This window comes from Diabrotica virgifera, chromosome 6 (genome assembly GCF_917563875.1).
Source record: "Diabrotica virgifera virgifera chromosome 6, PGI_DIABVI_V3a".
In the NCBI taxonomy this organism is placed as follows: domain Eukaryota; kingdom Metazoa; phylum Arthropoda; class Insecta; order Coleoptera; family Chrysomelidae; genus Diabrotica; species Diabrotica virgifera.
In genome coordinates, this window is record NC_065448.1 from 140785374 (window position 1) to 140810935 (window position 25562).

General features: G+C 32.5%; 1 protein-coding gene and 1 long non-coding RNA gene across 7 annotated transcripts in view; one reads left to right on the plus strand and one right to left on the minus strand.

Annotated features, from left to right (window-relative positions):
* LOC114325319 (coiled-coil domain-containing protein AGAP005037-like) overlaps positions 1 to 25562 on the plus strand; it is a 250810-nt gene that overhangs the window by 108042 nt on the left and 117206 nt on the right. For 3 of the 6 annotated variants that reach the window (XM_050654049.1, XM_050654051.1, XM_050654054.1), the window contains one exon: positions 21813 to 21875. The exons of the other annotated variants lie outside the window; for them this stretch is intronic. In XM_050654049.1, the coding sequence (XP_050510006.1) occupies positions 21813 to 21875 (63 nt within the window). The remainder of the gene's footprint in view (positions 1 to 21812; positions 21876 to 25562) is intronic. 6 annotated transcript variants of the gene reach the window in all.
* Positions 14552 to 19598, minus strand: LOC114325327 (uncharacterized). Its single transcript, XR_007698822.1, has 3 exons — positions 19425 to 19598; positions 18642 to 18799; positions 14552 to 14658 (listed from the first exon to the last, which is right to left on the minus strand). It is a non-coding gene; the product is annotated as an uncharacterized LOC114325327 (long non-coding RNA).

A 25562-nucleotide genomic window follows, 5' to 3' on the forward strand; every position in this document is an offset into this window, starting at 1 on the left:
GGTGACATTTACCCTTTCTCGGGGGGTGACAAACGCGTGTTTAAAATAAGGCCGGAAATGGATAAATTGACTTATTTTAAGCACCTTTTGTTCCATTAAGTTTTTTACGTAAGTCAATACTTTTCGAATTATTCGCGATTTAAAATGTTGATTTTTCGACAAAAAACTACGTTTCCAGATCGTTTTTCCCAAATAACTCAAAAAGTAAATATTTTATCGAAAAAAATATTTTTAGCAAAAGTGTAGCCTATAAAAAAACAAAAAAATGGTGTACCAGTAAAATCTACAAATTGAGTAGAAGCAAAGTAGTAGCTCAAGAAAAATACGTTCTTATTCGTGTAATTCCAAATCGAATAATTCAACGCGAAATCACCGAAGAAAGAAGCGTTTTTCGGGAAAACCTTATTAACATTATTAAAGTATCGAAAAAAGCTTATTATTTGTTTTTTACAAAAGTTTACAGCATCAAAAATAAACGAGTTACACTGAAAAAAAAAGTTGACCCCTTTTTCTTGGTAAAAAAAAATCGTGAAAACCTCCTTGTATGTAGCACCCTAAATGAGATTAATCGTTTGGCTTTACCATATATTTTAACTTTATGTGTATTGTTTATATGATCTGTAAGTTTGATTGATTTGAAGTGCTTATTTTTGAAAACATTTGGTTTTATGGTAAAAAAAAATTTCTAAACATTTTTGAAAATTTTTATTTTTTCAAAATAACTTAAAAAGTATTAGTGATAAGAAAAATCGTAATGAGTAAAAAAATGTAGGTTTTTCTATTATAAATATGCTTGTTTCATTTTGTTTCTCCGTAAGACAAAAATTGGTTAAGATATGGCTGTTCAAAATTTGCATACACTAGTGACCCATTCAAGCTTTCTCAATTATAACCCTTTCAAAAATAAACACTTTAAACCGGTGAGACTGACAGATCATATAAAAAATAGACAGGTAAGTAAATTGCTTGTAAATCGGTAGCGATTAATTTCATTTGGGGAGCTAAACACGGCGAGATTTTCATGATTTTTTACAAGAAAAAGAGGGCCAACTTTCTTTTGAGCGTAACTCGCTTATTTTTAATGGTAAAACTTTTGTTAACAATTAAAACAAAGCTTTTTATAAACACTTTAAAAAAGTTTAAATGGGTTTTTTCCGAAAAGTGCTTAATTTTTCGGTGATTTCACCTTGAACTATTCGATTTGGAATTAAACGATTAGGAACGTATTTTTCATGAGCTACAACTTTGTTTTTATTTGATTGATAGACTTTACTGTTACACCGTTTTTTTGGGTTTTTTATAAGCTACACTTTTGCTAAGAATATTTTTTTCGATCAAATATTTACTTTTGGAGTTATTTGCGAAAAACCGCCTGAAAACGAACGTAGTTTTTTTGTGGAAAAATCAACATTTTCAATGGCAAATCACTCGAAAAGTATTGACTTACGTAAAAAACTCTATAGAACAAAAGTTGCTTAAAATCAGTCAATTTATCTATTTCCGGTCTTATCTTGAACATATGTTTATTCACCCCCGAGAAGGGGTAACTGTCACCCCCAAGTAAAAGCAACCAATGGCACAATTTCAACTTTGAAGTGGAGGGTAAGTAGAACTTACATCCAAATTTTCATGCAATTCGGAGTTGCCCCTGAAAATTACACGGTATCGCCGAATTTCCCGTTCATTTACTGGGCTAATTAGGCAAAAGGTAATAATTAAACCCTTTTCGCCACGGTGGGGTGAGATTCACAATAAAAACTCTCCAACTTTAAAACATTCCCGAGGCCGCTCAAATAGTCCAAACTTAATTATGTAAAGTACATTAGATACAGTCGGGAAAATGAAAGAATACCCATGAACGAACATATAAAACACGCTGTATTTTCCTGTCACCGTGTCATAAAGAAAATTGTCCAGTGCAAGTACATGTAACAATAATTATTACATGTACTTGCGCTGGCCAATTTTTTGTGTGACACGGTGACAGGAAAATACAGCGTGTTTTATATGTTCGTTCATGGGTATTCTTTCATTTTTCCTACTGTAGGTATAGTATTAGATAGGTATAGTTCTGGTATATCATAATAATTTTTATGGTTATTATTTCAACCGTAAATTGTTGCCAAACTATTTATTCAATTTCCACCGGTTTCTGTAAATATAGTGTATACCAAAAAAGCTTTATGTCACCAAGTTATTTAATTATTGTTATATAACTACTTATCTAAAATTTTAGTTGAAAATAAAATATTGTGTTGGGAAAACCCGGTTTTTCCTAGAAAAATTTTTGTCGAAACAAATCGAAAAAAAAAATTTTCGCTATGCAGAATTAAATGATGGTGAATTTTTATTTGAGTATTTTTGTTGTGAAGTTAAAAATCTTCTGAGTTACACAGCAATAATTGAAACAAACACGATTTCGGAGCGCTCATTTGTTTGTAAAAAATTGCACACTATCTGCGGACTTTGCATAACTAGTTATATTATTAATATAAGATTCGATTCCAGCAATACAAGTGCTGGTAAATATATTTTCCTTGTTTACTGTTAATTTGCCCAGAGTATTTTATATTTAAATATTTACTATTTTATATGTATACCCTATTTCACGAACAAAAGCCTGTTTTGGATTACTTCGACACCGAATATTTTACTGTGCAAAATAAGGAGAATAAAGTAAATTGTAAATTACATTGTTGTTTATTGGAATAATTATTAGCGGCGTTTACTTTCGTACTTCTTATGTTGCACAGTAAAATATTCGTTGTCGAAGTAATCCAAAACAGGCGTATGTTCGTGGAATGACCCATAAATACTTAAATATTGGTTTTATTCAAATATATGTTTTTGCATGCAAAATTTGCCATGAAAACTTATCTTGAGGTGACAAGTTTTTTAAATTAATGAAAATTACAGTTAATCAAAGAACAATATAAAATAACAAGTATTTTTATTATTACTAATAATCTGTTTAAAAACGGTCCTTAAATTGATTTTCTGAAAAAAATTATAAATATTTAGCCTTAGTGTTTGACCAAATACACAAAATTAAAAATTAGACCTGTCCGTCTTCAAAAAAAGTTATAACGGTTTTTTCCAAAAAAAAATTAAGGTTATGTACACTCAACCTATGGGTCTATAAAAAATAGACATATTATACATTAGGGTGCATCGAAAAAATAAAAGTTGGAAATGTTATATCTAATAGCGTGAAAAAGTTGCTAGTGTTATTTTTCAGCATATTAGTAATTTTGATTTGTTTTTCTAAGCGAATTTTCTGACCCCCAACGACCTTGAACTTTATTATGTATCTGATTTCTATGGAAATTTCAATTTATATTATTTGGGATAAAATATGTGCTCTCTCGATCTAAGATCAATTAAAGAAAAGTTCAAATGTTTTCAATTACAAATTTAAACGATATTTAAAGTTTCATTTGTTTTTTTTTTTTAGTCTCCCCAACCCCTTCGAAATGTCCCGCTTCGTGAATCCGTGCGAGTAATTTTCACTTATGTTTGGTGCGCTGCCTTACTTTGTTATTATTGTTGTTTGTAAATTAAAGATTTTTAAAATAGATAAACCAGGACCATGGGGAATAAAATCAAGATGTACTGTGGACCGCCCCATTTTTGGGCAACCATCAAATATACCTGAAAATGTTTTACCGAAATACAAACAAGCGATGAAGTTTTTTGGTTGCAAGAGGATAAAAAATTCAGCAAGAAAGAGCCAGAATTTTCTGGTATTGCCGAACAGGTTGCAATTAAATTGGAGGAAATATGGAAAAAGGTTTAATTCCAATAATTTAACATACAAGAATTATTCAGCTTTTAAAAGCCTATCATGACAAATATATGAAACTTATGAAACCATTTAAGAACAGACAAAACAGTGAATTTTACAAAAATAACATTCAATGCTTTAAGAACAAAACTAAAACTACACGTTTCGATCTTGCAGCATGCAATAGTGACACTCTGATTAATTGTCTTTGTAGCAAATTTTAAAAAGTGCCTGTGGATGAGCGCGAATTTATATTAAATCAAAGAGGTCCCAGAAAAATGGTGATAAGCTCGATTGATAGGGAAAACAAAAACAGATATAATCAGAGAGAACAACGGTAAAAGAAGAAAGTTACCGACGCAAAGACAAAACTTTAGCTCAAGTAAAAAACAGTACCAAGTGTTATGGTCAATCGATCATGGAAGAACACATAACACTTGTGCATGGGCCAGGGTCCAAATATTTCGGATATGGGTATCCGCTCTCTGGTATATGAGAAAGTATCAAATCCAGCTATTGCATGTGACGAAACAGTCGTAAATACTGGAGCTAAGGGTGATGTAATACGGCTGTTAGAAGAACATCTTAAAAAACCGCTTCAGTGGTTTATGTGTCTGCGACATTCAAATGATCTACTTCTTGGACATCAAAAAAAGTTTGCCAGTGACCAAATCAAAAAACGTGAGGGTCTTCAAACTTTCTCCTATAAAAAATTTTATTTAAACGACTACTTTGAGTTAATTAACTAACGAGAATAACACCTTACAGAACCATCTATATTCTCTAGATTTTCGAGTGACAATCTGCGAGATTTTATTAACAATCTTAACTTAGACTCTTCTAACATTGAGATTAAGGAATATCACTGCCACAAACAATGTGTAGAACGATGTGTCAAGCTTGTGACACAAGCCTAGCAGTTTGTGGAGGGTATTCGAGGGTTGGATTTATAAAAACTCGAATTGATTCCAGAAAAACTATGTCTCACTTTAATGCTAAATCGGAAGACATCTTCGAATAGATTGCTTTTACCATATTTTTTTGTAATATTTATATACCTAATTTTGTACTTTGCTTTATATTTATATTAGTATTAAAAAACTTGGGTGACGTCAGGGAGACGGATAAGTTACGCTATTTAGTTATAAAAAGAATGTTTTAGTATACATTTCTTAAGTAAACTTTTTAATTGCCTTGTGAAACCAGAAAATATTTTCAATTTAAACCGAATTTATTTATTCAAGTTATATAAGATATTACATTTCCCTTACAAAAAAATTCGCATATTAATGTATTTTTTCTAATTATTAGTTGTCGTGGGGGGCAGAAAATATTTTTTTATTTCAACGCAATTTTAGTAAACTACTAAATAGTGTGTTAGGCAACTTTTGTGAGCTATTACATTTTCGTTTCGAAATAAAATTTTTTTTGTCTATTAACATTTTTTCAAAATTTTTAATTGTCTTGGGGGGGCAGAAGATATTTTCCAATTTCGAAAAAATTTTACCAAAATACTTAACAGTTGATTAGGCAACTTTTGTGAGGTATTACTTTTCCATCGCAAACAAAAAATTTTTTTTCGCCTTTTTCGATGCACCCTATTATACATGTTGTAATGGTAGGGGAGCAAAGTATGCTAAATGTGCAGTCACTCGAGCGTTGTGGGGACCTATTGGGTTGTGAAGAGTAGGTCCTAAAACCAAAAAAAGTTAAGTAAAGTTTTCCATTTTAGTAGGGACTTTCCATTTTTAATTTAATTTTCCATTTCCAACAATCGTTTTTTAGATTATAGTACCATCTATCCATAATTCGAAAAAATGTTTCGAATAAAAGTTACTTATTTTTACGTAAGGAACCAAATTTGCAATAAAAAATGGGGCTCCCATTTAAGATTTTAAAGTAACCCCCCACCCCACCTCCGTAGGGGGTCGTGTTTCGTGCACTTCGATAGATTTTTCAAAAATATTGAATAATTGTATTTTTCAGTTTTTCCATCTGATGTTCATTTCGCGAAATATCGCGGGATTCGTATTTAAAATATTAAATTTACCCCCCACCCCTCTCCGTGGCAGTGTCGGTTTATCCACTAGGCGCTTGGGGCGGGTGCCCAGGGGCCCGCTCCCCGCAGGGGCCCGATACTTTTAGTTATAGAAAAGTAAAGTCGCTAAATAATTTACATATTATTTTCCGAAAATAATCTCATACGCAGATACGCTATTACACTGCAAACGCCTATGTTCTCTTGTTACATCTCTTCACACGCCTATACACAGTTGTGTAGCCTAGCCCCATTGCCTCTCAGGGGCCCCGTGTCAATGTTTTTGGCGGGGCCCTTTTCCAAAAACTTGTAAAATTGTAAAAAAATGTATCAAGATGGAGACAAAATTTATTATAGAAGATTAAATGAAAGCAACTTTTATAGAGTTAAACCCAATGGAGGCAAAGAAAAGAGAGATTGGCTAATATACGATGCAAGTGTTAAAGCCGTTTATTGTTACCCATGCAAATTATTTTCAATTGAAAAAAATATTTTAACTGATTTTGGATGTACCGACTGGAAACATTTGAATAGTTTGCTCAAATCTCACGAAGAAAGTAAATTTCATTTGAACTCTATGGTTACATTAATAACATAACAAGATCATCGTTAATTGGAGTTATAGACGCTGGCTTGAAAGAGCAAGTGGAACGCGAAGCTGACTATTGGGTAAAAGTCCTAAGAAGAGTTGTTGCTACCATTAAATTATTTGCTTCTCAAGGACTAGCTTTCCGTGGATCCAATGAGGATTTAACGATTCGTCATAGAGGCGATGACTTAAGTTGTCTTGTATACTTGGCTAAATTTGACAAACTTCTTAGCTGAGCATTTACAGCGGTATGCGAATACAGGAAAAGGTCTAGCTATCTGTTTCACTAAATTTGCAATGAATTCTTGGAAGTGATGAAAACAAAACTTGTAAAAACTTTTATACAGGAAATTAAAGAAGCCAAATACTTCTCTATAATTGTAGACTCTACTCCAGACATCAGCCTTCAAGACCAGCTTACTTTTATCCTCAGGTATGTAAAGGACAATACGGTAGTTGATAGATTCTTTGGTTTAATTCAGATGGAGATACACACCGCAGAGTATTTAACAGATGTAGTTATAAACAAATTAGAAAAGTTAGGTTTAGATATTGAAAATTATTGTCGAGGACAGACCTATAATAATGCCGCAAATATGTCGGGTCGTTACACAGAGCTTCAAGCAAGAATACGAGCATTATCGTCAACCGCTATTTACATACATTATTGTGTTATGTCTCATGTGCGAATCATTCTCTAAATCTAGCAGCCAATTTTGCAACTGATTATTTCAGCACTGTTCAAACTATCTACACGGTTTTTTCGGCTTCTCCTCGAAGGTGGAATTTACTGAAAGAAAGCGGTAAATGTTGTGCAAAAAGATTAATTGAAACTAGATGGTTCGCCCGATTTGACGCTGTAAATGCATTACTTAAAAACTACGGATCCATCAAATATATTTTTTCTAGTTAAGCAATAATAGAGATGAAAAATCAGCAGTTAGAAATGAAGCCAAGGCACTGGACAGTAAAATGGATACCTTTGAGACAGCTCTATTGACACTGATTTGGGCAAGAATTTTGGAACGAGTGAATGCAACAAGCAAAACGTTAGAAACTGTGGATTTGAACGTGTCAATTGGAGTAGAATTAATTGCATCTCTTTTGAGCTAGCTTTGTTGGAGACGTAAGAAATAAGTTTCGCGAAATTGAACAAGAAGCAAAAACATTCTATTGCGAAGGTAAGGATATCTTAAACATCTACTATAGAAAGTGAAATAATTTGAAAGGGGCAAGAGAGATTCAGAATTGAAGTATTTAATGTTATAAATATGTGACAATATTACTCAAGATCTTTTAAAGAGAATTGAATGCTACAAGGATGTAACATCAGCTTTTAGATGTTTTTTACGCTAGATTAAGAATAAATCAAGACGTCAATAATTAATACTTTATGCGAGAAATATAAAAAATATATGTTGATGAAACCAAAGAGAACATGCATAATGAAATTACCCATTTTGTAACATTATGCCAAAATTTGAATAAACATCCCAGGCAACCAAATAACGTTTATAAAACGTTGAAAAAACGTCATAATTATCACCAAACGACGTCAGTTTATCACGTTTTTTCGACGTCGAAGATCACGTGAATATGTCCCACCATAAGTCACGTCATTTTTATCACGTTTTAAATACGTGATATGAAAAACGTAGTTTTAACGTCGATTTTGCGTCGTTTTTTAGATTTAATTTTCATTTTATGGTTTCAGAAATACACAATAATTGAATGGGTCCACCACATGGTTTGTTTTTGAGAAGTCAAAGAAAAAGTTTTATATTGTGATAATGGTGAGTTTATACATTTTAAAGGTGAGTAATACAGTTTGTATTTTGTATTTAAAAACTGTATTACTAACCTTAAAATGTATAAACTCACCATCATCACAATATTAAAACTTTTTCTTTGACTTCTCAAAAACAAACCATGTGGCGTTTACAACGTTATTTGGCAAGCCCATTCAATTATTCGTATGGGCATTGTTAGTATTGCAATTTTTCCATTTAAGTAAAACCAAATGGAAGGCTTGTTAAAATGCATAGAATTACAATATCCTCAATGCAACATATATAACATACATAGAATTTTCACTTTTTATATTATAAATATTTACTGTGTCAAAAGTGAAACAACATATAAACTAATAAATCATTTATTAACAAATTAAACATTTAAGTCACAATGTAATAACAAACTTAAGTTTAAACCATTTCAGTTATATAATTATTATAATTATACCACACATTTTAAAGGTACGATTCCGACAACGACTGCAGATGGCAGTTACAGTTGTCACCATGACAGACGTAATTATTTTGCACTAATAATTTGCATAATTATTAGCAACTGACGTTCTGCCGGACAGCAGTTGCAGTCAGATGTCGGAATCAGTCTCATACAGATAAATAGTGCAAAGTTCAATGAAAACTATCTGCTTTATATTTATAAATTTTAAAGAAGGCGATTGAATGATAAAAAATAGGACAAAACTATAATAGTCTGTGTTCTCACATTTATATTTCCATACTCTTATAATCCTCAAAATGATTTCGAATAATTATTACAAATTTTTGCATACAAAAAGATCCACAGAGACCTCAAAAATATATTTTTTGATTAAGGGACTCTAATGACCAAATTAAAATGATAAAAACAATTTACATGTGATATCTGATAATACACACTTAAAAGACTACTAGGGCTTTTTATCGACTGTCATTTGTTTCGAGCATCTGTCATGTGTCACATAATATTAATATATCTACGCGATATGTCTTTGGTGTGTATCATTAGTATATACCAATAACGTATGATGTAGATATAATATTAATATTATGTGACACATGACAGAAGCTCGAAACAAATGACTGTGAATGAAAAGCCCTTTACATAAATACTCATGATGAAGAAGTACATTATAATTAAAAATGACTAACCATTTTCATATCGCTGCAACATGAAGCCAAAGCCGTCTTATATTTCAGTTAGTTTAGAGAGCGCAACAAGCACTCTGACTGAACAGCTTGAAAAGTCATTAGTTTTTCACCAGAGAATGTACATAGCTCTAACATATGTACATGCATTGGGTTCTTCTTCTTCTGTCTTGCTATGGGCATACTCAGCTGCAAATAAGATTGCTGCAATATGGCTGCAAACTTCACTATTACCGGCAATACACATACAATGTGCATTTACTATGCCATTGGAACTGGCTATCACCCAAGCATCTAGTGGTTTAGCATTAGCTTTTTGGGAATCCTTCACCTAAAAAAAAATATTTTATCTTTGTGGGAATGCTTCAACTACAAAAATTTATTTTCATTTGAGTATTTGCGTTCTTTACAATGATTGAGAATATTTTAAAATCAGACATTCATATAATATAATTTTAGAACAAACAATCATGACTGTTTATTATTCTCTTTTCTATCATAGCAATTACATGTCGTCGACCTAATCTGTAAACTGTAACTCCATTTATCCAAATTTTACAGAGGCACAAAAAATTATTTCTCTAAATATGACTAATGCGAATAATACGTATCTCCCATTTTAAAAGATAGAATGCTAAAATGGAATATTTTATAGATAGGTACTAACATTTGTACCTATATTGTTTAATGAGTGTATTAATGTTATTTACCACCAACTCTTTCTTGAAAATATCACTTTCTAAACAGTGAGGTCAATTGTGTGGTATGACAAACTGGGGAGTTACATATTTTTCGTACTAAATTTACTGCAAGGGAGATCGGTGTATACGAAGATGTCACTATTTACACTTCTGGTAAAAATATGCATGTGCATCCTTTTTTAAACGAGTAGGGATTTTTTCAAATAAATGGCACTAATAACTCATTTTCAGAGAAATATTGAGTTACACAGTTTACAAATTAGGACAACAATATATCTGGTTTCATACAGTTATATAAACGTAAATAAATGTAATATTTAAAACCCATTTATCTGAAAGACACTAATACTGTTATCTATATATTTTTAATGGTGAATAAATAAAATAAAGACTTACCTTTCCAACAATAATATAAAAATCATCAAAACATCAAATGTTTCAAAACAAATTCAGTTGTGAAGGCTTTTATGTGCCTGAAGGCTTTTTTATGCTTTCATCTGCTGCTTAAAGTAGTAACTGTGAGACTCTACCAGTCTATCTATAATAGCATTATAACAGTAATTGATGGAATGCACTGTAAAATCCAATTCTGATGACTGAATTGTATATGGATCTAAATCTCCAATTATTGTTAGCTTCAATGAATATCTAAAACAATAAAAGAAATAATGTTATTGCTTGCAAAATTCATCATTATTGATACATATCAGGGAAAAATGAATAGTAAATAAAAATTGTTTCGCCTACCTTTCTAAAACATCTGCGGAGTTTCCAATAATAATTTCCTTAAATAGGTAATCACTTTGCATTGTGGTAAATTTATAAAATTTACAAATGACAAACAAAAGTTTTAAAAAATACACACAAAACAGCCAACAAAATCCAAATGAATCCAAAATAGGCAAAATACTAGGACTAGGACAAACAAACGACAACGATACAAACATAACCTTAGTTTTGTAACTTTTAAGCTCCAAGCTCCTCCCAATTTCGTGACGTCAGACTTAGGCTGGCTGAAATAAAAACGTCTTTTAAACGTATTTTAACGTCATTAATCTTACGTATTTAAAATCACCTACAAAAGACGTCAATATGACGTAATGTTCAACCACGTGTATATATTCCACCAAATACTGACGTTTCCTCGACGTTGTTGACGTCACTTGGTTGCCTGGGATACAATGTTTAGTTTGCGAACACGAAAAGTGAAGAAAAAAAATGATCTAATTTTTGTCTTTACGTTTTTTTAGAATAAATATGTTATTTTATTTGCGATGTTTAGTTTTGTGGAACTTTCTGCTTTTTATTTATGTTTTTAAATGTATTTTTTGGATTATTTTTTACGTCTGATATATTCTTCTTGCTTGTTTAAAAAAATTTATTTTATGGATTTTACAATAAATCTTTATAGTTAATGCATGTGTTGTCTTGTTAAAAAACTGATAACGAATAGCAATGAAGGGGCCCCTAAACCTCCAGCGCCCAGGGCCCGAAGTTACGTTAAACCGGCACTGCTCCGTGGGAAGTCGTGTTTGGTATCAATCGATAGATTTTTAAAAAATATTGAGCACGTATTTTTTAGTTATTCGATCTGTCATTCATTTCGCGAAATATTCGCTTTTTTCTTGTGAAACTTTGGGATTCACTCATTTCCTAATCGTAATATTTTTCATATCGTAATATTTTTGAAATATACACTGTTTTGCATGTACTTAACTTACCTTAATCTGATGATTATCTTAATCTGACGATTTCGAGTTTTTCTAGACTTTTTTCGCCCCCTCCCCCCCCCCCCTCGCCCACTTAACGAACTCCCTGCATTAAGACCCAATGTATGGTAGAGGTACATATTCGGGGTACAAGGTTTCTCCCCATAATCTGACGCGCTCAAGTAACTGCAAAATTCCCCGCTTGGGCTCTCCTACCATAAAAGCCTCAGCGACGCGTGTGAATTTTTTTAAATTTTAAAACTGATGACATCCCACCTAATAATAAAAAAAAAACTAAAAATGACGTTTTTTAAGGTGGGGAAAGAGGTGGGGAATTCTAAATTGCGCTGAGTCTTATTTTTTAATCACATAGAATGTAACATGTACCATAATGTAATGTAATGTACCTTATCCCGCCCATTAGTGGAAAGTTTTATGCATGACTGCCGGCGAAGGTGCCACTGAAAATTGGTGGTATAGTGCTCATTCGTTTTCTTTTAGCTTCTACTATTAAAGTACTCTTACCGTGCCTTAAATGATGAGCAAACTTTATCTATCCTGGCTTTTAGTCTATTAGTTATACAGACTGTATAGATTTGAATTAGAAATACGCCCTTTAAATGGCAATACTGAGCGCTAGACGTAAACATTAGCAAGTGTATTATAGTTGTATTAGTTGCCGATGGCGCAGTATAGGGCTTTTCATTCACAGTCATTTATTTCGAGCTTCTGTCATGTGTCACATAATATTAATATATCTACGTCATACGTTATTGGCATATACCAATGATAAAAACCAAAGACGTATGACGTAGATATATTAATATTATGTGACACATGACAGAAGCTCAAAACAAATGACAATCGATGAAAAGCCCTATTAATTTCATCAGCAAAATAGAGATGGCTATTTTGTTTAGTTTTTGAATATTCTTAGACAATCGTTACTTGCATAATCGCTTAAATTATTCGTTAGTTTAATTAATAGGATTGTTTTTTAACAAGTTATATATTTAGTGATTACAATAATTTATATACCTACTATGCAATAAAAACTAATAATCGAGAAAAAAGAAAATTGACAAAGTGATTATACTGTTTCCATCGGAATGTAGATAAATTTTGAACAAAACATCTGAACAAATTCAAATACAATTATAAATAGTATACAGCAATGTTGCCTATTTTAGCGCTTTCATAAATGGCTTACCTATACCTCTACTTAAAAACTAAACAGTCTGTATATTTAACTTGTAAATTAATAGAGAAAAGACAAAGCTGACAAGAAGGTTGACAATTTGGGATGATGCACATTTGTTTTATATTTTTGAATTTTATACTTTGATTGTTATTAACTTACTTCATAAATAAGTATAAAAATAAAATAATAACCACGTTTTTGAGGTTATGGCTTTTACCTTTGAGCAGTAGGTGCTGATAGAACCTGTTATGGTTCTGTTTTATTCAAATAATCCATTTTGAAAATATACATTATTTAAAATATACTATTATCTATTTGATTCTGAATCGATCTATTGATCTGATTTCTCTATAGGTCGGAATTTTCTCTGTCTCTAGATAGATGTCGCTAACGCGTCCGTACGCATGTAATAATTTTTATTTTGCCTAATGGGACAGCCAGAATTATTTCGCTTCGAGATATACCACAGGCGGCTCTGAAGACACTGAAAAGTAGAAACCTAGGTCAGCCGATGGTGATGGCCCCCCGAATCGAATTAAATATAAATCTGCTTTTCTTTAAAAATGTTCATGTACATCATGTAATTCATGTACATAATATATTATATTGTATCTCATTTTTATGTTTTATATCTAATAAAATTGACTAGAAACCGAACAAAAGGTAATAGGCCAGTAAGGATCTGCGAAAAAACGTCTATTTTTGAATGTGAGAGGTGGCATTAGGATTTTTGCAGATAAAGTTAGGTGACACCTTCAGTAATAATAATCCCTAATAACACAAAACATTCCAGGAATGTTCCTAGAAGGTACTCACACGACATTGAAAACATTCCTGGAATGTCCCCAAATGCACACGAATGTCCCTGGAAAGTCCCAGGAAAGTGCTGTGTCAGCATTTTAAATATTCTTAGAATGTTCTGTTATAACATTCCATGAATGTCTACGAATGTTCTTTGGACATTCACAGTATATGTTTTAGACTGAATGTCTTGTTGGAACATTCCGTGAATGTATACGAATGTTCTTTGGACATTCACAGTATATTTTTTAGACTGAATGTCTTGTTGGGACATTCCATGAATGTTGGAACATTCCATGAATGTTCTTTGGACATTCACAGTATATTTTTTAGACTAAATGTCTTGTTGGGACATTCCATGAATGTCTACGAACGTTCTTTCAACATTCACAGTATATTTTTTAGACATTCTCTGAAATATATCGTCAGTGATGTGACAATACCTCCTATATCTTTTTTCATGAGGTTTGCAGGAGACGAAAAACATCTTTAAGGTCACCTCCTGTTTTCATACGTAAGTTCTGACTTGTTTTGTAGTAAATAGATAGTTAAATTTACTGCAAACAAGTCAAAAAATATATGAAAACAGGAGGTGGCCAAACAAGTTTTTAGTCTATCTTACAAATCTCATGAAAAAACAGATAGAAGGTATTGTCACATCACTGACGATATGTGGCCATAACAAATAATACATCCTTGATAAATATAAACATTTTTATTGTAAAAAATCTTTTAATGTAATTTACTGATATTCCTATAAAAAATGCCACAAGGAAATAGCTTCAGAACAACATATAAAAAATGTGTCACATTTGCTTTGTAAACCTTTCTTTTGCCTTTCATAGCCACATATTCCATTTCCTTCCTGGTTTTTTGTAGACCACTTCTCTCAGCTGATTCTAAAAGAAAATAAAATAAATGGTAATTTTTCTATCCTTTACAATTAACAATCAGAAGAAATATTTACAGGTAATAATATGCATAAATAATAATAATAATAATAAATTAAACGCCTGAGAAGGCGTTCTACCGAAAACTCAATTCCACCGTAGAAAGTGTCGACAAGTCTTACCCAAGCCAAGAAGAAATTCATGAGTTTTGGGGAAATCAACTTTCCACACCAGCTGCTTTTAACAACAATGCTGGCTGGATAGAAGATACGACGCACAACTGTCACCACTACGTCACTGCTAACTACGAACCATTCACGACTGAAGAAGTCTCAAATGTCATCAAAGAGCTTCATAACTGGAAATCTCCTGGACCAGACGGAGTTCAGAACTTCTGGCTTAAAAAGTTTTGGAGTATTCATGAGTGCTTATCAACATTAATCAATCATGTTATTTCTAATCCGCAGGAATTACCATCATTTCTAACTCAGGGAACTACTTATTTAATACCCAAGGATCAAAATAACACCCAAGATCCATCCAAGTACCGCCCAATTACTTGTCTTCCAACTTTTTATAAATTGGTCACATCCTGTGTAACCCGGCGTATCTACCAACACTGTGCTCTAAACAATATCATAGAGCCTCAACAGAAAGGATGCGCTAAGGGTTCCATGGGTTGCAAGGAACAGCTTATCATCGACTCAGTCATTTCTAACCAGGCATTCACTAAAAAAAGGAACCTTTTTACTACTTTTATTGACTATAAAAAGGCCTTTGATTCAGTACCGCATGAATGGCTAATAGATATATTGAAAATATACAAAGTAGATGATAACATAGTGACCTTTTTAAGGCATATAATGAGAGATTGGAAGACTAAAATTCACCTCCAAATACCTGGTGAAAACAATATCGAAACCGAAAATATCGCAATCAACCGGGGCCTATTTCAAGGAGACTCGTTGAGTCCATTGTGGTTCTGTTTAGCTTTAAATCCCCTTTCCCAGCTATTAAACTCCACTGACTCAGGTTTTAGCATTAAAAGCAATAATACTGTGGTAGCGAAGCTCAATCATCTGTTGTATATGGATGATTTGAAATTAATGGCTTCCACTCGAGAACACCTGGAAGAGATGCTAAAAACTGTATTTTCATTTTCTAATGATATTAGTATGCAGTTCGGTCTAGACAAGTGCCGTGTTTTGAATATAGTCAGAGGAAAGGTACAGCCCGGTGGATTCGATATGCAAAATGGCCAGAACATCGAGGCCATGGGCGACAACGATATGTACAAATATCTTGGAGTAAAGCAGGCGCGGAAAATTGACCATAAGCAAATGAAAACTGAGATAACTACTGAGTTTATAAGAAGGGTAAAACAGCTGCTTCGTTCACAGCTTAACAGTAAAAATTTGTTTAAGGCACTAAACACCTACGCTTGTTCCGCGCTTAGCTATTCATTTGGTATTGTTAAGTGGACAAAAACGGATATAGAAAATCTTCAGCGAAAAGTACGAACACACCTCACAAAGGCACAAAAACACCACCCTAAAAGTGCAGTAGAACGAACGACATTACCCCGGTATTTAGGAGGAAGAGGACTTATGGATATAGGTGAGCAATTAGATAAACAAATTGCTAATTTAAGAACTTATTTTCAGATGCAGGCTGAGACATCTACTCTACATCGCGCTATCTGCGCAGTAGATGACACAACACCGATCAACCTGAGGGAAGCAGAACTGCGCATAAACCACCTTACTAAGGAAGGAAAAGTGCGCGCCTGGATGGGTAAACCTTTGCACGGGCGACATCCCAATGAGGTCAGCCAAGATTATGTCGACAATATAGCGTCGAACTACTGGTTGACATCAGGAAAGATGTTCCCTGAAACGGAGGGTTCATTACTGGCCATTCAGGATCAGGTTATACCAACCAGAAACTACCTGAAATATATCATCAAAGACCCTCAGGTTCAAAACGATAGATGCCGATATGGATGTCAAGCCCAAGAAACCATCCAACATCTTACAGGGGGCTGCCAGGCATTTGCTGCAACTGAATACAAGGAACGGCATGACGCAGTGGGAAAAATCCTTCATCAAGAGATAGCTATCAAGCTGGGACTTCTCCAAACGGACCATCTCCCGTATTATCAATACGTCCCTGAGAGTATGCTTGAGGATGGCAACTACAAGCTATACTGGAACCGCACTGTGCTCACAGACCAAACAGTGGCACATAACAGACCAGATCTCGTACTAGTTAATAAATTAACAAGACAAACAACACTAATTGATGTGGCGATACCTAACAACAATAATCTACGTAGTAAATTCACTGAAAAGATCGCCAAGTACAGAGATCTAGAAATTCAAATACGAAGGCAATGGAGAATGCAAAGTACCCAGACGATACCTATTGTTATGTCTACTACTGGAGTCATTCCGAAGAACCTCCTCGAAAGCTTAAAAAGGCTGGGTCTAAATGAACATCTTTACAAGACCATGCAGAAAGCTGTACTACTCGCAACGGCCAGATGTGTACGAAAATTTTTGGGAGATACACCTGCATACCAAGTCACCTAGGGCTCGATAACACGGAAAGAGTCCCACCAGAGCTCAATCCTTTTGATACCGTAGGTATCTGGGATGAGTCAATTTTCCCCTTAGAGGGAGTGTGAGCCGTATGGCTAAATCTGGAATTAAATAATATTTAATAAAGAAAATAATAAAACATTTTTTATTTTGACAACGACGTCCGATGTGGAAGTAGAAACCATAATTTTTTCAAGTAAATTGTGGCTTATTTCCCCATTAAAATAGTTGCAATAATTACAAAAATGCCACAAAGAAATAGCTTTTTCACAAACAAATAAGTATTTTGTTTTATTATATTTATTGTTTTTATTATTTACTTTAACTTAAGATTATAACTTAATTCTTGTTTTCTATTTCTGATGTTTTTATTTATTTACCTTCAATATTAATCTGTTTTCTTGTATAATCTACTTCGCAATAATTATGTGATATATTGGATTTAAAGTGAATTCAAAAATTTTTTGTAATTGGGCCACAATGTCAACTTAGATCTCTGATGTAGATAATGAAGAGCAACGGTATCTACAGTTGGAAAAATGAAAGAATAGGGCTTTTCATCGATTGTCATTTGTTTCGAGCTTCTGTCATGTGTCACATAATATTAATATATCTAAGTCATATGTCTTTGGTTTGTATTATTGTAAATACCAATAACGTATGTCGTAGATATATTAATATTATGTGACACATGACAAAAGCTCGAAACAAATGACTGTGAATGAAAAGCCCTGTACCCATGAACGATCACATCAATCACTTATTTTGTATTTGCTATCTTTTTCTATTTTAGAACAAATAGAAAATGATATAAAAACTTTAAAAATAAAAAACTGGAGATAAAAGGACGAAACAGATCATAGTGGAGAAGAATCCTGGAACAGGCCAAGACCCAGAAAGGGCTGTCGAGCCAATGATGATGATGATGATGATCTTTTTCTATAACAAACGTTTGTGATTTATAGAAAAAGACAGCAAATACAAAATAACTGATTGATGTGATCGTTCATGGTTATAGGGCTTTTCATTCACAGTCATTTGTTTCGAGCTTCTGTCATGTGTCACATAATATTAATATATCTACGTCATACGTTATTAATATAACCAATGATACAAACCAAAGACGTATGACGTAGATATATTAATATATGTGACACATAACAGAAGCTCGAAACAAATGACAATGAACAAAGCCCTATAGGGCTTTTCATCGATTGTCATTTGTTTCGAGCTTCTGTCATGTTATATAGTCTGTGTATAATATTAATACAACACGGATTATACGACATATGACTGGAGCTCGAAACAAATGACTGTAAATGAAAAGTCCTATTCTTTAATTTTTCCAACTGTATATTGTAATTGTATTATTAATTGGGTTAAGCATATTACCTGTGTGATATAAGCTATTGGAACAGCACGGTCTCTCAAACGAACAGTTGAAAGTGAAGTTCTGTCAATATCTTTTTCTAAAAAATGTTTTGAACATACTGCTCTATTAACAAATCTGATCAATACTTCATGCCTTCTTCGCAGGATCTTCTGGAAAGCTAAAAATACAAAATATATGCATTACTGAGCATTATTAACAAATTTTAGTTTTAAATAAAAAATATGATTAATGAACTCACAAAATATTATAAAAAGCAGCTTAGAAATTGTTTATTAGTATAGTCGTTTCCCTAGACACAACTGGCTAGTGATTTAAGTAGGTATTTTTTTTGTTTTTGACCAATTTTGCCAAAATTACTATTTAGTTATTATTTTTTTGCCAATTTTACCATTGTCAAAATTATTTACTAAAATCACTATCCAGTTGTGTCTGAGACTAAGTTTAGCGAAACGACTATACTATTCATACCATAGATAAATAATATATAATATTACCAGATTCATACTGTGTATTCATTAGTTGGTACTATTATAGTGTGTGGTCTGGTAATACTATATATTATTTATCTATGGTGTGGTCTACCATCCTATTTATAAAGGCATACATTAGCAAAAACGCAAAAAAAAATTAATTTTACAAATAATCCGTTTGTTATTATCTCTATTTACTATTTTAGTTAGGAATAAGCAAGTTTGTGGCTTATTCGCAATTATTAAAATAATAAATGGATATTTTCTGAAATAGGGGCATGCCTTTGTTTACATATTTGCATAGGTACTAACCTTTGAAACGTTATTCCTGCAGATTTTTTATCTACATTGCTTCTGCTACTCCAACTGATTTTATGCACTATGTTAATAATACTATTAAAGTTATTATAAAAGTATCCGAATTAAAAAAATATTCTTAAAAAGCACAAATAAAAACAAACAACGATCACGGCAAGGTGGCCAACGGCCAAGATGCATACCAAGATGGCAGAAGCGCCGAAGTCCGAAGTGAGGTCATTGGTCGTTTTTAGTCACGTGATGCCCTCTCTAAGCACCATGCACAAATACATGCGCCGTGAATTTGAAAATGAACATATAGCAACATTGGTAGTATGTTCACAGAATGTCTTATGGTAACATTCCAGGAATAATTTAATCAGATGTTCACCGAATGTTCCCTAAATGTCCAGGACATTCAAATATTGATAGAACTTTGGTAGTACATTCCTGGAATGTTGTGTGTTGTTAGGGATTGACTTATGCTCCTTCTCAAATATGCCCGGAAGAATAATAAAAAAATTAAAATATTTAAAAATTTCGAAAAACATCGATTTTTTCTGCTTTCTTTGCTTATAATTTGTTTTGGAACAAAGTCGTAGAGAAATAAAATAAAGATAATTTGAATTTTGTATGATATACGACTGGTAAAAAATGTCTTAAGGTATTACCTTTCCTGCAATATAGCAATAAATACAAAATAAAAGGGCAAAATAAGTCTGTTGTTATTCAATATTTTTTAACCACTTTGGTGGCACTTAGAACCTTAGTAATTCGCTTAGGAAATTCTTTGTAACATACTTAAATCGTGTACCAAATTTCATTAAAATCGATTTAATAAATTTTGCATAATAAATTTGCAATCTAAATGTTTTTAAAAAAGTTCAAATTTTTTAAAATCATTCTGAACAAAAAGTAGACCATTTAGAAGTTGGCTAATTTTTTTACATATAAAGAGGTGCTCTACCTATCTAATACACTTTACAGAATTAACATCGGATTATTTAAGGGACCTCAGCAATGTTTTAAATTTATAAACAATTTTTTGGCTTATAAACAAACAGCTTTGTTTAATAATAAAAAAATTAATTTTTAGCAATGCAAATAATTAAAACCGGTATAATTTGACTTAAACTTTCAAATGCTGTCAGCAGAATTGCTATTTTATTTTTTAATCAAACGTTATTCGCGTTCAAAAATTGCAATTTCTCGATTTTTTGAAAGTTCCACCGCGTTTATCTCGAAAACTATGCATCCTACGAAAAAACTTGTAAGAACATTTTTGCTTAGAATTACCCAAGAAATACAAAAAAATTTATTTTGCGAAAAATCGATGTTATGTAATTCCTAAAGTTCTTTGCTTACAACAATCTTATCGACATCCGGATCAACTGCTACGCAAAAAATTCGTGTTCTACGGGTCAAAATACATAAAAAAAACATGGGTAACTCCATCTAAATAAAGGAGCCCGTAGCACCCCCTCCTGGTCACAGCACTAATTTGTTTATAAGCCAAAAAATTGTTTATAACTTTAAAACATTGCTGGAGCTGCTTAAATAATCCGATTTCAATTCTGTAAAGTGCATTAGATAGGTGGAGTACTTCTTTATATGTAAAAAATTGACAAATCTTTGTATGTTCTAGTTTTTGTTGTGCAAAATTTTAGCAAGAAAAAATTTTAATTTTTTAAAAAAGTTTAGATTGCAAAATTATTATGCAAAATCTAGTAAGTCAATTTTAATGAAATTTGGTGTACGGTTTTAGCACATTACAAAAATTTTCTAAGCGAATTAGGAAGATTCCAAGTGTAACCTAAGTTATGGAAAATCATTGAATAAGGACAGGCTTGTTTTGCCCCCTTATTTTATATTGATTGCTATTTTGAAGCAAGGGTGATAAATTAAGACATTTTTAACCAATCGCATCTGATAGAAAATTTAATTATCTTTGTTTTATTCCTATACGACTTTGTTCTAAAATGAATAGTTTTTAAGTTATAAGCAAAAAAATAGAAGAAAAAAACGAAATTTTTTGAAATTTTTTAATATTTTATTTTTTTAATAATGTTCCGGGCATATTTGAGAAGGAGCATAAATCAATTATTATTAACAAAGTTATCACCTAACTTTATCCGCAAAAATCTGAATGCCACCTCTCACATCCACCTAAAAACAGATCCTTACTGGTCTATAACGCATTGATTCCAAAATGAAACTGTCTTTTGCTTTAGTTCGAAACTATAATATGAATAGTAAATAACGTGGTTATAAAAAAACTAAAAGAATATTTTTAACATACCTACTAAAGTAATATTTAATTTTTGAAATGAAAGTTTGTGTAAACCGCTTCCTTTTTATGCATGTTGTGTTTAAACTAACAAATTTGTATTTTGCTTTGTTCAGCGGATACTAAGCCAGCAAAACCCGCAATAAAATCATCAACTTTACCAAGGACTTCATCTCAGGGTAAGATATAACAGGTTTCATAATAATTTTTAATAAACCTTTCAGATAATATAAGTAATATACTAGTGTACTTATACGATATACTCCAACTACTTCTTTTTACTATTAAAACTGGCTTTGAAAATGTCTTTTAGTATAATATTTGATATTGCTTTTATTGTTACACAAATGCTTTAGGTTAACAGTCTTTAAAAAATATATTAATATCTAATTTCAAAGAATTTGAAAAGAAGCAATTGGTGCGAAATGAACAATTTAAATCGCTCCCACCCCAGTAGAGATATGGGAGCGAAAACCATCCCCGAAGGAGATAGAATGACGACCCCCTAGATACTAAAGTAACAGGTCTACGAAGATAAAACCGTTGTTTATAATATAGTAATAGTTAGTCTAGCCAATAGATAAATTTGATAAATCTAATTGAGACAGTCACCAGATGTCATCACCATTTCTGTCAGGATCGCAACGTCAGGAGTAGCGTAACTACTGATGTGAGTTGAGAATATTTCCAAGCGAATATTATTCGCGAACACTGGAAAGTTTCCGAGAATATTCGCCTATAAAAAATGGAAATATTCTCCTGATCGCGAATACTCCCGGAAACTTTCAATGGAAAATTCGCGAGAATATTTCCGAAAATTTTTAAGAATGTTTTCGAGAACTTTCCATAATATTTCCGAGAACTTTTGAGAATATTTCCAAGAGCCTTTTGGACATAAGAGTCAGTGACGTAATTTGAATTTACATGGAGTAGCGCTATTATTTAATTACAAGGCCGGCGAACCTATACCCTGCCAAGTACAAAAGGAAGATTGTTTTGAACATTACCAGCATTATTTTTATATTAAATGCCTAAAACTAATAGGTGTAATGTATGGGAATATTTCTAAAGAGAAATATTAAATAAAAAGTAAAAATTCAAAACTACAATAAAGTTTTAAGAGTGTCATTAACTTCCTGTAAAAACTAGATAGGGTTCAATCCTTAATTGTATAAATAACATTATTGCATTTAAAAGTCATTTACCGATGCTTATAGTCATAGAAGGAAAGGATAACATTTAAAATATTCACGGAATTTTAAACATAACTGTCTGTATGATGAAATATTTTGGATAAAGTTGCAAAAAGTAGCAGTTGTGATAACACCAATTATGAAATGGATTAGGTACAGTAAAACCAATGTGTCTGCAACCGTGAGGAGAAGAGATAACAGACGTTCGTTTATGCGCTGTAAGTGACCTTAAAGGTTTTTGTTAACTCTGTTTATCTGTACTTTATTGGAAGGCAATATGTTTAAAATATCCCAGGTTGTCGAGGCATTTAAGGATACATAAAATATATTTACCGAGAATATTCCATTACTTCCAATCAATAAGTCTGAGGAACAGGAATGCTTATCTAAATAAAAAAAAAGAAGACAGCAGTGAAGCCTGTGCACCATGCTGCAAACTTACTTGATTCTTCTTTAATAGGACAAAGCCTCACTGGTGAAGAGCATATATTAGCTATGCAGCGTATAGACAAGATATTAACCAATCATTCCAAGTTTATTGACAACAAAAAGGAAAACATTTTTACAAATCTGTGTGTAAAAGTTCTGTGCAAAAGCAGACCTTTGGTCAATGGATTTTACTTGGCTTTCAGCAGGATTAATAGATTGTGTAAGCTGGTGACAAGGAATGTGCACCAAAACTTCTTTAAAAGATTTGGCAATTACAATTCTGGGGCTACCAGCTGCCTACGCTGAAACAGAGCGTAGTTATAGCACATACTCTTTTACACTTAATAAAAGGAGAAATAGACTAATTATGGATAGAGCAGGGAAGTCAACGTATAATAGCTCATAATGAAAAACTCTTAAAAGATCATAAACATGGAAAAATGGTATGTGATGAGAGTCTTTCTATAACTATAACTATAATATGTTGGAACCACGGCAAGACTCTAAATCCATATCAGAAAATGAAAGATCAAGCGAGACGGAGAGAGTCTCTTCATTATATTATCTTCATAATACATAGTCCAGCTTATGTAAAAAAAATTTCTGTGACTCACAAGAATAGACTCTTACGTATTTATATATTTTATATTTATAATTCCTAAGAATTGTTAGTGTCTTTTGTTCTTACTAGTTAAGAAAAAAGTTCCTGCTTTAACACTATATAGGAATACAGATTACCTGCAGTAAGTTCCTATATAATCCAGTTTGGTTTGTGGTTTGTTTGTTGCATGTTATCTTTTTAATTTTAATATTTTTTTAAATAAATTAACTTTATTAGTTTTAATTATAATGTATACTAACAAATATTCAGATTATTTTTTAAATGTTAAAAGTATTTTTGGATATTTATTTTTTTACAGATTTTTTCTGTAGTCGTAATAAGACAAAGACAACAGTAAGTAAAGCTAATTACTGATTTGTATAATTTATTATGTATGTATACACCGTTCTTAGGCGTCAACGCCCTTTGGTAGGGATCTATGGGGGAGTATCACCGAACCGCAAGCCCTTATCCCTTGCCGTACTGCTCCTTCATAGGTCGATCAGATGCCCGCATATTCCAGTCTAAGCGCCAGATTCATATTTAGAATTTTATACTGACTCGTTAGCCTTTTTGTTTTCCGATGGCCTGGGCTGGGCTTGAACTCACGTACCTCACGGCGGAGTGAAGCGTGGGTTAGCCTCTAGTCGCACTGAGCTATCCGATCGAATTTATTATAATAATTTTAATAAAAATCCAATATTTACATAAGTTTCCGAAAGTTTCCAATATTCCCGGAAAGTTTCCGGAAACTTTCCAGCTTTCGAATCTTCCCGGAAATTTTACATCACTAGGCGTAACTACGATAAATCCAAAATGCATAAACGACAAGTTGTATACGATCCTATTCATAACACCTAAACTCGCATACATATTAAGAAAAATAAATATATGGAAGAATATACTTAGAAATCGAATTAATGATGACATGCTAATATATGTATAATGTATGGTAGCATGGCATCATTAATTCAATTTTTAAATATACTGTTCCATATAATATATTTATTTTTCTTAATATGTATGCGAGTTGGGGTGTTATGAATAGGATCGTATCCAACTTGGTGTCGATGCATTTTGGATGTATCTTAGTTACGCGTGACGTTGCGACACTGACAGAAATGGTGGTGACATCTGGTGACTGTCTTAATTAGAATCAAACAAAACCTATTGGGCTGACCAACTATTAGGTACTATATAAACAATGATAAAACATATAGTACTCCTAATATAAAAAACGAACGAACACGGAAATATTGCGAGAAATCGGCAAAGAATACGAAATAAGACAACTCGAAGTAGAGTCGAGTCGAACAATACCGAAGAAGAGGTAAAAAGCCAGTAAAACGGCCGGATGCCTAAACGACACAATTTGGAAAAACAAACACCTAAGAGTGGAAACAACGGTCCGAATGTATAAGTCAGTTGTGACTTACACGGCCGAAACAAGACCAGACACAAGCAAAACATAAAGATATCTCGAGACCAATGAAATGAAGATCTTAAGAAGGATTGCTAGAAAAAGGACTACAGGACAGGGTAAGAAGTGAGAAAATCAGACGCATATGTGGAGTAGACAATATAAATACCTGGGTAAAGAACAGAAAAGAAGAGTGGACTTAACACATAAGCCGAATGTCTGA